This window comes from Ranitomeya imitator, chromosome 3 (genome assembly GCF_032444005.1).
Source record: "Ranitomeya imitator isolate aRanImi1 chromosome 3, aRanImi1.pri, whole genome shotgun sequence".
Classification (NCBI taxonomy): domain Eukaryota; kingdom Metazoa; phylum Chordata; class Amphibia; order Anura; family Dendrobatidae; genus Ranitomeya; species Ranitomeya imitator.
In genome coordinates, this window is record NC_091284.1 from 215172603 (window position 1) to 215190131 (window position 17529).

The 17529-nt window shown below is 43.9% G+C and overlaps 1 protein-coding gene across 2 annotated transcripts; it reads right to left on the reverse strand.

The window, feature by feature from the left end:
• Positions 1–208: 208 nt before the first annotated feature.
• On the reverse strand, positions 209–12757 carry SIKE1 (suppressor of IKBKE 1). Of its 2 annotated transcripts, none has more exons than XM_069756131.1 (6): positions 12699–12757; positions 9520–9686; positions 9230–9335; positions 8479–8621; positions 4030–4143; positions 209–618 (listed from the first exon to the last, which is right to left on the reverse strand). In XM_069756131.1, exons 2-6 carry the CDS (start codon positions 9676–9678, stop codon positions 526–528), a joined length of 615 nt encoding a protein of 204 aa, XP_069612232.1. In that variant the 5' UTR covers positions 9679–9686; positions 12699–12757; the 3' UTR covers positions 209–525. The 2 variants fall into 2 exon arrangements, with proteins under 2 accessions (XP_069612232.1, XP_069612231.1); XM_069756130.1 differs by having other exon boundaries at positions 12572–12736.
• Between the last annotated feature and the right edge of the window lie 4772 nt (positions 12758–17529).

Below are 17529 nucleotides of genomic sequence, written 5' to 3' on the forward strand. Positions count from 1 at the left end.
CAAAAATAAACCATTATTGTCTTTGCACAAAATTCATAAACAGCAGGTGCCATTTTGAAGAATGTGGCACAAAAAAACAGCAATAAATACCAAAATACAGAAAAAAGAAAAATGGAAATGATGATCAGGGGCCAAAGTAAGCAGCAATATTAGAAGTATGGTCAATGAGGAAGAAATGTGGTTATGGACTGACAGTAAAAACAAACAATTCGTAGTATCTTTTATTTATAGCTAGACTTCTCTCTTTCTGCATATATTTAAATAAAACCTATATTCTTGTCATTGTCACCGTGCTCTAAGTCCAAGACGTACGCCGGAAGTCACTTTCTGGAGTTCACATAAACAAGCAACTTCTTCATCTTCTCCCACTCGTCAGTACAAAACATTCCCTTTCAAGGCAGTGGCCCAGTCTTACTGGTGCAAGCTTATATATATGTGTAGGATCTGGGACAGCCTTCTTGCATCACTTCGGAAGGTCCAGCCAAACATTTAGATGACCGTCTTACAATCTGGAAGAGATCACTGTCATTTCTCTGGTGAGCTCCATTCTTCATTTTTACCAGAATGTAGAGACTCCTTGCTCACCGAAAGAACCGCTCGAAGCTCCTTGTTCTCCAGCTGACAATATTAAAAAAAAAAAAAAAAAAAGAAAAAAAAAAAATCAACAGTATTATACAAACCATATCATAACCCCTAGTGCATATAATACATGTACACAAAATTACATTATATTTATATGTAAAGGTTTAAAGATACTGTCATTTTTACACAGCCGAGAAGGGTCCTGTGTGGAGCAGATCCGGAGCCTGTCCCACATACCCCGACCCACTGCATGACATATAGAAGTGTCAAACAACATGAATGGACTATCAACATCACCCATAAATTGTGTAGGCTCCCAGAGTGTCGCCAAAACATTTCTCACCACTCAAGGCATGGATAAAATCTCTGAAAAGGTCCTTGGCATCTGACACCACAATGTTAAAGGCAGATCTTTTACAGGGACGGTCAGCAAAGAATGACTGCTCAAAGTATAAGCGCTCAATACACCTTTGAAGTGGCCAAACATTTATTTTTATTTGAAATAAGCTCTGAAGGCAGATTCTTAGGAGGGTGGATGGTACTGACAGATTCCCTTTTAAAGGGAATCTGTCACCCCATTTTAGGCCTATAAGCTAAGGCCACCGCCATCAGGGGCTTATCTAGAGCATTCTATAATGCTGTAGATAAGCCTCCGATGTAACCTGAAAGATAAGATAAACCAGTTAGATTATACTCCTCCAGGGAGGTCCCGGTTCTGGTCCGATGGGCGTTGCGGTCCGGGGCCTCCCATCTTCTTTCGATGGCATCCTCTTCTTTGCTTCCTGTCGCGGCTCCGGCGCAGGCGTACTTTGTCCTGTTGAGGGCAGAGCAAAATACTGCAGTGTGCAGGCAAAGGTCAGAGAGGCCCGGCGCCTGAGCACTGCAGTACTTTACGCTGCCCTCAACAGGGCAGACAAAGTACGCCTGCGCCGGAGCCGCGACAGGAAGCAAGGAAGAGGACGTCATGGCATGAAGTTGGGAGTCGCTGGACTCGGACCGTGACGCCCATCGGACCGGACCGGGACCACCCCTGGGTGAGTAAAATCTAACTTGTTTTTCTTATCTTTCAGGATACATCGGGGGCTTATCTACAGAATTATAGAATGCTGTAGATAAGCCCCTAATGGCGGTGGGCTTAGCTTATAGGCCTAAAATGGGGTGACAGATTCCCTTTAAAAGGGAATCTGTCAGTACCATCAACCCTCCTAAGAATCTGCCTTCAGAGATTATTATAAATAAAAGGGAGCTTTACCAGTGTGATGTGTAATGGCCACTCTCTGCTTTCCTGATCTCACTGCAAAGCTGTGTGTGGTTATAACTAACATATCTGCAGGTTCCTCTTATCTTCAGCTCCCATCTCACAGATAGTCAAGATTGTAATATTACTGCAATACAACAGAGCTACGAGAGATGGATCTGCTAACGTGTATGTTATGAGACAAAGTTCAGTTCTACTGTTCTGTGTTAGTTACATGCCTCACACTGGTAACTCCCCCTTTCATTTTAAAATAAGGTATGGAGACAGACTGTCATGTAGATCTGTGTCCAGCCCATAGTCCTGAACAGCTCACTTGCATATAAGAAAAACATCTTGATAGATACTAACCACTGGTGTACTAGATATACTATGACCCAGTCTCGCCATTAATTAGATCCTTACACTTGCCCATTTTTCCTGCTAAGAACACATCAATATCAAGATTTGACTATTCACATGCTGCCTTACAGTCATAGCTGAAAGTGTTGGCACCCTTGAAATTGTTTCAGAAAATTAAGTATTTCTCCCATAAAATTATTGCAATTACACATGTTTTGTTATACACATTTTTTTTTCTTTGTGTGTATTGGAACAACACAAAAAAAGAGAAAAAAAATAGGCAAGTTGGACATGATTTCATGTAAAACTCCCAAAATGGACCAGGCAATTGTGGACACCTTTCCAAAATTGTGGGTAAACAACTTTGTTTCAAGCATGTGATGCTTGTAAAAGCTCGCCTGTGGCAAGTAACATGTATGGGCAATATGAAAATCACACCTGAAACCAGATAAAAAAGGGGAGAAGTTGAGTCAATCTTTGCGTTGTGTGTGCCACACTAAGCATGTTTGTTGATATTCTTCAACAATTTTGCTCAATCTCAACGTTACAAGTTCACCTCTAGAGATCTTGATGTTCCTTTGTCGACAGTGCACCACATAATCAAAAAGTTGACAACAACTCAAGGCACTGTAGCTAGTTTCCCTGGACGTGGACAGCGGAGAAATATTCATAAAAGGTTACAACACAGGATAGTTTGGATGGTGGATAAGCAGCCCCAATCAAGTTCCAAAGAAATTCAAGCTGTCCTCCAGGCTCAGGGTGCATCAGTTTCAGTGCGAACTATCTGTCGACATTTGAATGAAATGAAACGGTATGGCAGGAGTTCCAGAAGGACCGCACTGCTGACACAGACATAAAAACGCTAGACCGCAGTTTGCCAAAATGTAAGTAAGCCAAAATCCTTCTGGGAAAGTCTTCTGGACAGAAAAGAGACCAAGAAAGAAGAGCTTTTTGGTAAAGCACATCATTCTATTGTTTACTGAAAACGGAATGAAGCCTACAAAGAAAAGAAAAAAGCACGTAAAGTCAAATATAGTGGAGGTTCAAAGATGTTTTGGGGTTGTTTTGCTGCCTGTGGAACTGAATGCCTTGACTGTGTGCAAGACATCATGAAATCTGAAGATTACCAAAAGGATTTGGGGTCACAATGTAGTGCTCAGTGTCAGAAAGCTGGGTTTGCATTCTAGATCATGGGTCTTCCAGCAGTACAATGACCCCAAACATACTTCAAGATGCACCCAGAAATTGATGGAAACAAAGCACTGTAGAGTTTTGAAGTGGCAGCAAAGAGTACGGATCTAAATACCACTGATCCCCTGTGGAGAGATCTTAAAATTGCTGTTGGGAGTAGGCGCCCTCCGAATATGAGAGACACAGAAGAGACGAGTGGTCCAAAATTCCAGTAGAGAGATGTAAGAATTGATGATTACAGAAAGTGAATAATTGCAGTTATTTATTCGAAAGCTTGTGCAACCAAATGTTGAGGGTGCCAACAATTTTGTCTAGCCCATTTTCGGGGTTTTGCGTGAAATGATGTCTAATTTGCTTTTTTCCTGTGTTGTTCCAATACACACAAAGCAAATAAACATATGTAATTGCAATAATTTTCTGGGAGAAATATTTAATTTTCTGGAACAATTTCAAGGGTGACTGTATATAACTCACCCCTAAACAATCAATGACGTTACTCACTTTACCTGTAAATTGTGAATACAACACAAACTGGTTATTTCATTACACATAACAGTACACGTGCTCTAATATGGCTGTGTCCCATGAATACAGACTTCAGTGGTCTGCATTTCTTTGCACGTCATTTAGTTGGGTCCTCAGCGCCGATCAGGTCTTACCTCTAATTGGGCGAGTCTCTCCTGAATATTATAGGCATGCTCCTCATCTACTTGAATGGCTTTTTTCATCACTTCCCCCATGGAACAGATTCTGTCAATATAACTTTCTATTTCCTTTAACAAAAGTAGAAGATAGTTCACAATTAAACACAACCTCACATATCTGTATTAGCAGCATTTTGCATTTATTCATTTAGATTAAAAAAAATAAAATAATAATTTGTGCAAAAGTTCAATAAAATACTGCGAAACATGCAGCTGATTCCAGGTACGGCACAATTATTTAGGGCTGCAGAATGCCGCATGTTGCGGATTTTTGCTGCAGATTTCACCCACAACAGCGGAAATCTCCAACGGACATTATATCGCCACATGCTGATGTCATGGCTGATCTTAAGGCTTGATCAACAGCTACATTTTACACTACATGAGCCTGAAATTTAGAGAAAACATCCCGTAATGACATAGCACACGCCGAGCAACTACTTTCTTCATACAAAAATATGGTGCTTGTTGTTTATAGGTTTAGTGTACATTAGGAATAAAATAGACCGGATTCAGGATTAAATCACGTAAAAACAGTGGACACAAAGTATAAAACAGATATGTGCCTGTGCAATCCATTTTGGACTGTATATGCCATAGAACTCCGGGACATTTTTTAATCAATTTTATAAAACACTTAAAGGAAATCTGTCACTAGGTTTTTTTTACCCCTAATCTAAAAATCAGCATAATTTAGAAACAGAAACTCTGATTCCAGCAATGTGTTACTTGTCAGGCTGCTTGCTGTACTTTTGATAAAATCACGGCTTTATCAGCAGAAGATTATCACTAAAGGACGAGTAAACCTGCTGCCAGGTAGTCATCCATAGTCATGAGCTCTGTATAACCCCGCCCCTAGCACCGATTGGCAGCTTTCTGCCTATGCACAGTGTCCACAGAAAGCTGCCAATCCGTGGTGAGAGCAGGGTTATACAGAGACGCAGCGTTCAGAGAACTCGTACATCTGCAGGGATACAAAATGACAGCCAGTAAGTGACACATTGTTGGATTAAGGGTATCTGCCCCTACATTGTGCTGCTCTCAGATGGGTAGCAGAAACTTGATTAGAGATTCCCTTTAACACAAAATAAATAATAAAAAAAAATTACTATGTTACAAAGATAATAAAATTACCAAAAGGTACCCAAACATCCTAGGGAAAACATGGCTAATCCCGGTAATTTTGGCGAGATCAGATGGCAATTTAATGTGTATGGGGCAGATATACTCTCCTACAATGGCAGATGTCAGGGAAAGAAAGATCGAGCATGCTTGATGCTTTGTGCAAGAAACTTATCCATCAGCAGTTTATTCCCTTTTCCTTAGTGAGATGAACATGAAGCTGGACGAGCGTGCCTAATAATGATGGGTGTAAGAAATAACGGTCAACTGTGAAACTGCAGCTATATATGTTCACTGTAACACAGAACCATTACATTAACCGTGCGATAGACACATAAAAACTTATTTACATGGGGTTAAACCTTTAATGCAATTTATGGCACAAAAAAACATAAAAAGCTTAAAAAAAGTTCACAAATATATGTATAATGTTATGTAAAAATTGTACGTTAAAGAAAGTACAAAATTAGCATTGTTCATTGCTTTGCAATCTCACTCCCTCTCTCGTACCCTCAAAAAAAAATGGAATAGTAAGTGATCATGGAGCCCTATGTACCTCAAGGTGGCACCAACAAAAACTGCCACTCACCCCGCGAACAGCAAGCGCTCATATAAGCTATGCCAGCAGAAAAGTAAAAAAAGGCGTGACTCTTCAAATGGAGGTTTAAATTACAAAAAGAGTATTAGAAAAGTCATTAACAAAACTTATAAATATACTCTTCATGAGCCGTGAGAGAAGGGATATGGCTTAGGTTACATCACTGAGCCGGTCTCCCGGCCCCCCATCCAGCGCGTAACCAGTGATGTGCCAAAACTGGGATGTGCTCCTTTCCTGTAATAAAGTCTACATGTAAAGGGGTATTACATAGAATGCGCACGAGAAAAAAACCCAAGAAAAAATATTAATAAAATATAACCTTTAAAAACTGGACATACAACAAATACAAACACCACACAAAGAAAAACCCTATAAATAAACCCTGGTCTGTATGCCTGTCTGTCTGCGGAGGTTGGCACCCTATTTACACCACCACGAGAATGGCGCCCTCGCTCAACAGTGGCTGATCCTGTTCTCCTATTGTGCCCTATTGGTAAGTGCCCACTGATACACTTTCAAAAACATGGAAAAATAGTGCCCATAGTATAGATCAGAAAAACAGGCAGTGCATCTATATATGTCTGTCTATATTACAGACCAGGAAAAGGGAATATAGTGCCTTACATGATAAAGATATTAATAAAAATAACAAGATTGAATTACCCCTCTCTCTAGACTGAACCTCCGCTGTTCCCTGCCTAGCAGCAGAGGTTGGCACCCAATTTGTCAGTGGATATGGCACCCCCCCTCCACGGTGGCTAACCCTAGAAAACCCTGCGGATGCCCAGGTTTACAAACTTCCAGGGAACTTAACCACCACACTTGGAGCAACAAACATTTGGTTTAGTTAAACATACAAGTAATAAATATACATAGTTAATACTGCGAATAAATGTGAGAGGGGTACTTATCAACTATAGATGTCTAGGAGGTTCCTAGACCGTGGCCGTGTCCAGGCTCTGCCCGGAAGATAATGTTACCCCCTCACTTCATTAGGGTACGTTTCCACATTCAGGATGGCCGGCGCTTTGGACGGAGCGGAAAACTCGCTCCGCCCAAAGCTCCGCCCCCTTTCTGGGACGCGATGATGGCGGATGTGTTCAGTGCACACATCCGGAATCATCGCAGACCACACATAGGGCCCTGTGTTTTACCTTGCGGCGGTGCAGCGTCGCCGCAAGGTAAACGGACCAGCTGCGATCTTAAAAGACGCGCCACATGTCTGGAATCGCAGGGCCGCCGGGTGCGTGTTACCATGCATAGTGGAGATGGGATTTCATGAAATCCCCTCCACTATGCTGTAACATCTGGACGCTGCGTGTTTGACGCTGTGTCTCTATGCAGCGTCAAACACGCAGCGTTTCCTGAACGTGGAATACTATCTTTCTCCTCCCACATCGTCACTGTGTCCCTGGATGTCATGTGCGCAGCCGGAAATCCCGCACCTGTCGACTGCCCTCACTCCTCCTCACTGTTCCGCCCTTCTATAGGCACTTTTGTTCTGCGCAGGCACCATAGAATCACAAGAGCTTCCACTTCCGGGGTTCTCAGGTGAGCAGGAATGGTGGGAACGACATGCTTACTATGCAGGGCGGGAGGAAGAAAGCCAGGGGTGCACCTTTTCTGCACGCCGGTGAAAACTGGGAGCGGAAGTTTGACTCTCCGGGACCTGTGCAGAACAAAAGTGAAGCCACAGAAGGGCGGATCTGTGAGGAAGGGTGACGGCAGTCAGAAGGTGCAGGTGTGGGATTTCCAGATGTGTACCTGACGTCACAGGGGCACAGTGACGATGTGGGAGGAGAAAGATGGTAGAGTACACCCCATTGCCTGGAAAAGGTCATTTATATAAAGTGATAAAAGATGATTTATGCCAAGTCTCATACTTTGCACTGACAAAAGACAATAAGCCAAAACACTGTCTGCAAATTGAGATTCTGATTTGGCTTTTATCCCAAGTCATATTGTAAGACTAGTACGAGAGTCGATAGTGAGTTGTAGAATCGCTGCTTCCAACAGGTGGCGCTATAGAGTTCAAGTCCTCTTCCTCTCTGAAGAGTTCACAACAAGGCATCTGGAATGAGACATACAGGGATCACTGTCCTCAGCAGTCTATAACCTGTATGCCCATATTAATAGGTTGGATCGCTCACATGTGCTGACAGATTCCCTTCAAGCATATTTCTAAAGTTTTTATCTGGACAGGCAGCCGTTTAGCACTTTCAATTTTACAGTTTAAAGGGAATTTGTTGACAGGTTTTTTCCATGAAATCTTTGGAGAGGAGTATAATTTAGGGTCTGAGACCCTGTTTCCAGCGATGTGTCCCTTATTAGGCGGTATATTGCTGTTTCAATATCAATGCTTTTATCAGCAGGAGATTATCACTACAGGACTAGGTGTCTTATGCCTCCTAGTCAACTGCTGGGTGTAACCCCACCCCCACTTAGCAGCTGTCTATCAATGTACAGTGTGTGAGCTGCTTTATACAGGGTACTACTAAATAGGAGGAGCAGAGAATACAGTGATTATATGAAAATGACAGCATACAGACCATCAAGTGACACATCACTGGAATCAGAGTCTCTGCCACTACACCATGCTGCTCTCAGGTCTCTTAACGAAAACGAAAACCTGCTGACAGATTCAGTTTAAATAATAATACAACATGAGGATATGTAGGACTTACAGAGGAGTAGGTCTCATGAGCTCCCAGCACTGGCTCTGTCGGGACAGGCTTTTTATTTGCTATTAGCTGTAGCATCTGCCTCCTGTATTTGCTCATTATCAGTTCTAGTGCATACTGATGTTCCTCCAAAGACAACCAGAGCTCTGAAAAAGATGAAAATACATTATGTATAGAATGTAACATATAGCTGGTGATGTGACTAGGTCCCACAGACTCCCCAGTCATCTCCCATCCCAGTCCTGCTAGTGGCCAAATGTAACAGTGAGAACGGGAGACCCCTATTCTAGAGTGTGGGTGGCAGATCAAGAAGATCAGACCAACACTTGACTAACATACCACCAATTCCATGGGAAAACAGATTTCCTAAAAATAAAATGCTAACACTGAAACAATCATTCTTGCTATGAAGTATCCAGAAAAGGACAAACGCCGGCTCTAGTGGCCCCAGTGACTGATCAGAAGATGGATTCTAGTGGCAGCATGAAGAGAATTGGTCTAACCAGATATCCTAGTAAAATCGGTCACTGTAACAGGTCGATTTACCTGTAGTGAAGCTTTCTATAACAGTCTGTGTGTGCACCCCAAAGATTTTATTATCTTAGCAGGTAATAAAAAGCACATTGTCCCTTTTTCTGAGGTTTTTGGTATAGAGGCCTCAGCCGTCTCCAGGCCTCAGCTCATATCTAGGCCTCAGCCGTCTCCAGGCCGCCTCTACGCCTCAGGCCGCCTCTACGCCTCAGCTCATATTCACCTTTATTTTCTTGCTGTAGGTCTCTAATCTGAGTGTTTTCCTGACATAATAGCACATGAGGTTTGCATTTTGATGTGTCTTTTATTTCTGCCAAGTCTTCTTGGTACTGAAAAACAAGTAGGGGAATAGTTAGGAAAAGAAATAGCCAAAATGTACTTTATATTCAATACATTAGAGGGACTAGGATCCCCCACACTAGTGATCTCCATCAGACCCAACAGTGAGACCCGCTGATAATCCCGCTGATAAACGCTACCAACTGGAATATTCTTTGGAAACACAGTACCTACCTTTTCTGGCAGAGTCGTTCCAACCTCCTTCATGGCCTCAACATGCTTATGTAGCGAGCTGGACTGTTCAATTAGGGATTCTGCAGCGTTGTCATGATCCTTAAGTCTCTCCAACAGAGTCTTGGCATCCTGTAAGATCTTGTCGATGGTGCACGCCATGGCTGCAACTGAAAAGTATTAGAAATAAATCTCTGTGGAATATAATATTTACACATATATACATATCTCACACACCTCCATTTCCAACAGAACACACAGGCATGTCCATAGCCAGCAGTCCGATTCCCATGGCTTTATTTGGTGTAACTATTTGCATGTATGGTTAAAAACATTGTTAGATAACTTTGACCAAGGTTTCAGACCTTAAAGGGAACCTGTCACCCCGTTTTTTGAGATTGAGATATAAATACTGTTAAATAGGGCCTGCGCTGTGCGTTACTATGGTGTATGTAGTGTACCCTGATTCCCCATGTATGCCGAGAAATACATTACCAAAGTCGGCGTTTTCGCCTGTCAATCAGGCTGGTCTGGTCAGGTGGGCGTGTTCACAGCGTTCTTTTCTTCCCCAGGTTTCCGTTGGTGGCGTAGTGGTGTGCGCATGTCCAAGGTCCGGATTCCCTGTGCCCACGTGAAGACACAGCGCGCGATCTGCGCTGTCATTCCTTTCATCGGTGCGGGCGGCCATCTTCCTGGGGCCGCGCGTGCGCAGATGTAGTGCTCTGCTGCACGGGGCTTCAGGAAAATGGCCGCGGGATGCCGCGCGTGCGCAGAAGAGATCGCGGCGGCCATTTTCCCAAAGCCGAGATGCAAACTTGGCTTTGGGAAAATGGCCGCCGCGATCTCTTCTGCGCACGCGCGGCATCCCGCGGCCATTTTCCTGAAGCCCCGTGCAGCAGAGCACTACATCTGCGCACGCGCGGCCCCAGGAAGATGGCCGCCCGCACCGATGAAAGGAATGACAGCGCAGATCGCGCGCTGTGTCTTCACGTGGGCACAGGGAATCCGGACCTTGGACATGCGCACACCACTACGCCACCAACGGAAACCTGGGGAAGAAAAGAACGCTGTGAACACGCCCACCTGACCAGACCAGCCTGATTGACAGGCGAAAACGCCGACTTTGGTAATGTATTTCTCGGCATACATGGGGAATCAGGGTACACTACATACACTATAGTAACGCACAGCGCAGGCCCTATTTAACAGTATTTATATCTCAATCTCAAAAAACGGGGGTGACAGGTTCCCTTTAATCAGCCTGCAATGGCTTGTTCACCATCTTCGTTAGGAAAGGCCAGGTGATGAAAATTTCCCAGATTTATAAAACTCGGCCTCCTCTAAACTTGTGCCAATAAACAGCAGCCATGGGTTCTTCTAAGCAGAGTTCTTCCAAACCTCAAAGAAACGTATATATTGTGCATACATCCAGTGGCTTACGGTATTTTCGTGTTTTGCTACCTCACAACCTAGAATTTTCACTTTTTTGTTGAGGGTTTGCACCAGTTCATGTAAAGAACATGCCTACAACTGTGGACATTTGGTTTTCTTTTTATTGTGAAGCAAACAACAAAAAGGACAAAATAACTGAAAACTTCAGTGTGCAGAACTATTCACCCCCTTAAAGTCAGTACTGTGTAGAGCCTCATTTTGCAGCAATTACAGCCCCTTTGTATAAGTCTCTATGAGCTTTCCACATTTTGCCACTGGGATTTTTGCCCATTCCTACAGGCAAAACTGCTCCTTCAAGTTAGATGGTTCCTCTAGTCAACAGCAATCTTCAAGTCTGACCACAGGTTCTCAATCGGATTAAGGTCTGAGTTTTGACTGGGCCCCTCCAAAGCATGTGCATGTGACTTATGAAGGTAATTGCTTGCACCAGAAATTTTTAGGGACTTTATAACAAAAGGGGTGAATACATATGCACATGCCAATTTTTAGTTAATGTATGCCTATATTTTTCTCACTTCACCAACTTAAAACTATTAAGTGCTGACGCATCACACACAAAGTCAGATTACAAAAACATTTAATCACAGGATGTAATGTAACAAAATAGGTAATACGCCAAGGGGGGGTGCATACTTTTGCAAGCCACTGATTATGTATATATTTTACACAGTATATAAGCAGCGGATGCTTTGCTATGTACGTCAGGGATTAGCTCTGGAAAGCCTCAGACTTATACTCGATGGAGAAAATACTATTCCAGTTACTTTGCTGACTGTGGACATAGCTGCATGTTCTGTGGAAACACTGCACAGACCTGTCAATCACTGCATTCTCCAGGGTCCACAAGCAGCCAAAGCCTGTGACATGAAAGTCCACTGAAGACTATAACACCATCCATTACAGGGGATACAGGCAGATTACGTCATAAGGGAACAAATGCCTTAATCCCCAGTGGGTGCAGGCCGCTCCGGGTGGTCTTTGCCAGGACTGGAAGCCATGTGGTCCTGGTCTGTAGTCACCTGACTGCTGAGGCAAGTGACTGGCTGGGAATCCGGTGACTGGAGCACCACGGAGCGGCCTGTGATGGAGCGTCTAATTATATACAGGAATACGCCTATTGGCCACCAGGAGACAACATGTGCATGAGAAAACCACCTACAGACGCTGGAGGACACTAACCACAGACCCCCGGGTACAGGACAGACCAGGCCCAGCTGGGGGGCCAAGGAGCAGCGGCTAATCCTGCATATGACTGGGCCCCATCTCCATTACCAAGCCCACTGATCCCAATGAAGACCACCAAAAGGCTGATGGAGGAGCCACATCCAATAAATGCTGCTGGATACTCTCCCACTGGACTGCCAGAATGAGCTCGCTGACAGATTCACAGTTGACCCATTCTGCAGCCAGCAATAGACAATGCAGGGGCCATAGAAGGCAAAAGGTGCAGCTCTTTAATGAAACCCAATTGTAAAAAAAAAAAATAATATTAGCCCCTTAAACATTAATTCAAGTACAATAATGGTCTTTAAAAGGTGGACAACCCCTTTAAGGAAGTAGAGCCAGCTACTGTGCAGGCGGCAGCCTCCCACCAGTGCCTCACCTGTAGGCAGAGCTCTGATGGCAGCACAGGACGATCAATAGCCACGAGCAGTCCGGCATCACTGCCCCCGAGCCCGGAGGACGGCACACCGTCACACAGAGCGCTGCTGCCGCTCACCAACACTCACCTGTCAGACCTGCCCGGCCGGCGCTCCACTGTCCCAGCAACTTCCGCCTCCAGTCACCGGAAGTCACAAACACGCGCTCTGATTGGCGGCATCTCCCCGATGTCATTTACATGGCTACGATTACGTTGTGTATTCCGGCGGCCATGTTTTGTCCTGGCAACTTCCAGTTGATTCACTATGAGGTTATACTCTGGGGGTTTATACCACGGTGGAGCCGACGCTTATGTGAGAACCATGTCTGCTGCGCTTTATCAATTTCGTTGTATCATCATGATAATATTGTTTGATACTGTGCCCTCTAGTGGCCTGTTAGGGGTATGCAGCGCCTCCTGTGCTGATTGTGTCACGTGCACACACATACAGGGAAGACAAGCCCCTTCTGTCAGGCCGATAGTGGGGTCTACTTCATGTAGCACAATAACACCCACCAGGGTGATGATCGGGGAGAGCAAATACAGTTTATACATTTGTACAAAACGTTAAGTTTTGATGCCAAACTGCTTGAAGGGCCCCATGAGCGCAGTCGGCTGGGTGAGCTTTCCACTATGTGCCCAATGTGACAGATGTATCATATTCTCGATTTTTTAATTATTTAACCAATTTTTATTTTACAATGTGTAAAAATTTCCGGTATAAATGTCACATAAATAACAATAGATACAGTATCTACTAACCTGAACCGGCCCATCTGTTATATCACATGTGGCCACAGCGACTAGTCAGTTTCCACATATATTATATCTACATATATGAGAATATATAATTCTAGATGGTGGCCCGATTCTAACGCATCAGGTATTCTAGAATATGCATGTCCACGTAGTATATAGCCAGGCCACGTAGTACATTGCCCAGCCACGTAGTATATTGCACAGCGACGGAGTATACAGCACAGAGCCACATAGTATATTGCACAGCGACGGAGTATACAGCACAGAGCCACATAGTATATTGCCCAGCCACGTAGTATATTGCCCAGCGACGTAGTATATTGCCCAGTCACGTAGTATATTGCCCAGCCACATAGTATATTGCCCAGCCACGTAGTATATTGCCCAGTCACGTAGTATATTGCCCAGCCACATAGTATATTGCCCAGCCACGTAGTATATTGCCCAGTCACGTAGTATATTTCCCAGCCACATAGTATATTGCCCAGCCACGTAATATATTGCCCAGTCACGTAGTATATTGCCCAGTCACGTAGTATATTGCCCAGTCACGTAGTATATTGCCCAGCCACGTAGTATATTGCCCAGCGACGTAGTATATTGCCCAGTCACGTAGTATATTGCCCAGCCACGTAGTATATTGCCCAGCCACGTAGTATATTGCCCAGCCACGTAGTATATTGCCCAGCGACGTAGTATATTGCCCAGCCACGTAGTATATTGCCCAGCCACGTAGTATATTGCCCAGCCACGTAGTATATTGCCCAGCCACGTAGTATATTGCCCAGCCACGTAGTATATTGCCCAGCCACGTAGTATATTGCCCAGCCACGTAGTATATTGCCCAGCCACGTAGTATATTGCCCAGCCACGTAGTATATTGCCCAGTCACGTAGTATATTGCCCAGCCACATAGTATATTGCCCAGCCACGTAATATATTGCCCAGTCACGTAGTATATTGCCCAGTCACGTAGTATATTGCCCAGTCACGTAGTATATTGCCCAGCCACGTAGTATATTGCCCAGCCACGTAGTATATTGGCCAGTCACGCAGTATATTGCCCAGTCACGTAGTATATTGCCCAGCCACGTAGTATATTGCCCAGCCACGTAGTATATTGGCCAGTCACGCAGTATATTGCCCAGCCACATAGTATATTGCACAGCGACAGAGTATACAGCACAAAGCCACGTAGTATATTGCCCAGTCGCGTAGTATATTGCCCAGTCGCGTAGTATATTGCCCAGTCGCGTAGTATATTGCCCAGTCACGTAGTATATTGCCCAGTCACGTAGTATATTGCCCAGCCACGTAGTATATTGCCCAGCCACGTAGTATATTGGCCAGTCACGTAGTATATTGCCCAGCCACGTAGTATATTGCCCAGCCGCGTAGTATATTGTCCAGTCACGTAGTACATTGCCCAGCCACGTAGTATATTGCACAGCGACGGAGTATACAGCACAGAGCCACGTAGTATATTGCCCAGCCACGTAGTATATTGCCCAGTCACGTAGTATATTGCCCAGCCACGTAGTATATTGCCCAGCCACGTAGTATATTGCCCAGCCACATAGTATATTGCCCAGCCACGTAGTATATTGCACAGCGACGGAGTATACAGCACAGAGCCACATAGTATATTGCCCAGCCACGTAGTATATTGCCCAGCCACGTAGTATATTGCCCAGTCACGTAGTATATTGCCCAGCCACGTAGTATATTGCCCAGCCACGTAGTATATTGCCCAGCCACATAGTATATTGCCCAGCGACGGAGTATACAGCACAGAGCCACGTAGTATATTGCCCAGCCACGTAGTATATTGCCCAGTCACGTAGTATATTGCCCAGCCACGTAGTATATTGCCCAGCCACGTAGTACATTGCCCAGTCACGTAGTATATTGCCCAGTCACGTAGTATATTGCCCAGCCACGTAGTATATTGCCCAGCCACGTAGTATATTGCCCAGTCACGTAGTATATTGCCCAGTCACGTAGTATATTGCCCAGTCACGTAGTATACGTAGTATAAACTCATGTTCAGTGGCCAGTGTCAGGCAGCTGCTACAAAGGCAAATAAAATAATGGGATGCATTAAAAGAGGTATAGATGCACATGAGGAGAACATAATTTTACCTCTATACAAGTCACTAGTTCGACCACACTTCGAATACAGTTCTGGTCTCCGGTGTATAAGAAAGACATAGCTGAACTGGAGCGGGTGCAGAGAAGAGCGACCAAGGTTATTAGAGGACTGGGGGGTCTGCAATACCAAGATAGGTTATTACACTTGGGGCTATTTAGTTTGGAAAAGCGAAGACTAAGGGGTGATCTTATGTTAATGTATAAATATATGAGGGGACAGTACAAAGAACTTTCTGATGATCTTTTTAATCATAGACCTGAAACAGGGACAAGTGGGCATCCTCTACGTCTGGAGGAAAGAAGGTTTAAGTATAATAACAGACGCAGATTCTTTACTGTAAGAGCAGTGAGACTATGGAACTCTCTGCTGCATGATGTTGTAATGAGTGATTCATTACTTAAATTTAAGAGGGGATTGGATACCTTTCTTGAAAAGTATAATATTGCAGGGTATATATACTAGATTCCTTGAGAGGGTGTTGATCCAGGGAACTAGTCTGATTGCCGTATGTGGAGTCGGGAAGGAGTTTTTTTCCCCAAAGTGGAGCTTACTATTTGCCACATGGGTTTTTTTTTGCCTTCCTTGGATCAACATGTTAAGGCATGGGTTGAACTAGATGGACTTAAATTCTTCCTTCAACCTTAATAACTATGTTACTATGCAATTAAAGGGTAGCCTGTACAACTTAATTAAAGGGGTTGAACAGAAATATCCTGTGAAACATTTAGAAATGGCAACCATTTTTCTACAAAGCCTTCTCATTTGAGGGCCTCAAAAGTAACTGGACAAATTAACTTTCTCATAAATAAAGGGGACCCCTAATGCACATCCCCCCTCCCCTTTGATGGGTTAGGTAGCATAATCTGATTATCACTTCCACTAGAATTGTTAATTTTTTCACCCAAAAATTTTATCAAAAGTAAAAAAAGTGGTGAACATTAGGGATGTGACTTATTAGGGAGTGCAATTTCAAAGTTACAGTAAATAGAGAATCAATCATTTACACAATATTGGGGAATAATAGCAATATTCATCCCTGACGTCCTATATTTTAAATGTAGAACCCAAGGATAGTTATGGAAACTAATAAAGCGTAACTATAATTGGGTTACACCCTGCTTGCCTCATTCACTGATCCCCGGCTCCTGCTCCACATGGGTCCTCCTTGAGATGAAAGAGATCCTATGATTTACGTTATTGCACTCCTACATTTTGCTTACCCGAACCGCAACAGATGTCCTTAACAAGGACTGCCCCCGGTCGACACGTTGGACCACATCTGTTTTTGACTCCTTGCTGGATCAAAATAATTTTACGCTGCAGCAAGACCTACAGTGTATTTTTTTGTGGTGCTGAGGTTCCTACCTCTATAATCGGGGCCATTTATTTTCAGTTAGGGTGTCCACCATTTGGCAAATACCGTAATGAAAACTAAACAGACCCCCATTATAAATAAAGGGATATGTCTGATGGTTTTTCCATCCATCATGCGACAAATACAGCTTGCACGAAACTGATGGTTGTTCTGGTGCTGTATTCATGTAGTCATGATGATTCTGGTGATATATTCACAGTTATGTGCATACCACCGGTACAGATGCCAAGCAGACTGCCAAGTATCTCAGTCTGACTCATTATGGTGTGTGGTTCCATCACTGGTTTCGTCTGAATCACATTTTTGTGGGATTTACATGGAAATCGCGATGTAATTGCTCAGTATAGAACATGAGAATGTGATCCCAGCCTTGTACTGGAAACGATCAAAAAATATGATGTATCCCAAAATGTTACTTATAAAACCCCTAACTTATCACACACAAATCCAGTCCCCACTCAGGTCCGTCACCTGGCTCTGGAAATATAGGTGGTTTCCTATGTTACTGGTAGAACAAACACTCTGGAAAGTGACACAGCTCCCACCCCTGAAATAAACGCCAGTGAATTCTGCGTTCTCAAATCCAATTGCCCCCTCCTTCTGAGCCCTACTGTGCCTAAACTGCAGTAAGCG

Bases quoted from the DNA above. Each gene is read 5' to 3' on its own strand.
- SIKE1 (XM_069756131.1), bottom strand. From the start codon at position 9,678: ATGGCGTGCACCATCGACAAGATCTTACAGGATGCCAAGACTCTGTTG. The intron at 9,336-9,519 runs GTAGGTACTGTG...CTTGTTTTTCAG, and splicing joins GAACGACTCTGCCAGAAAAG to TACCAAGAAGACTTGGCAGA. The intron at 4,144-8,478 runs GTAAGTCCTACA...CTTTTGTTAAAG, and splicing joins CTCATGAGACCTACTCCTCT to GAAATAGAAAGTTATATTGA.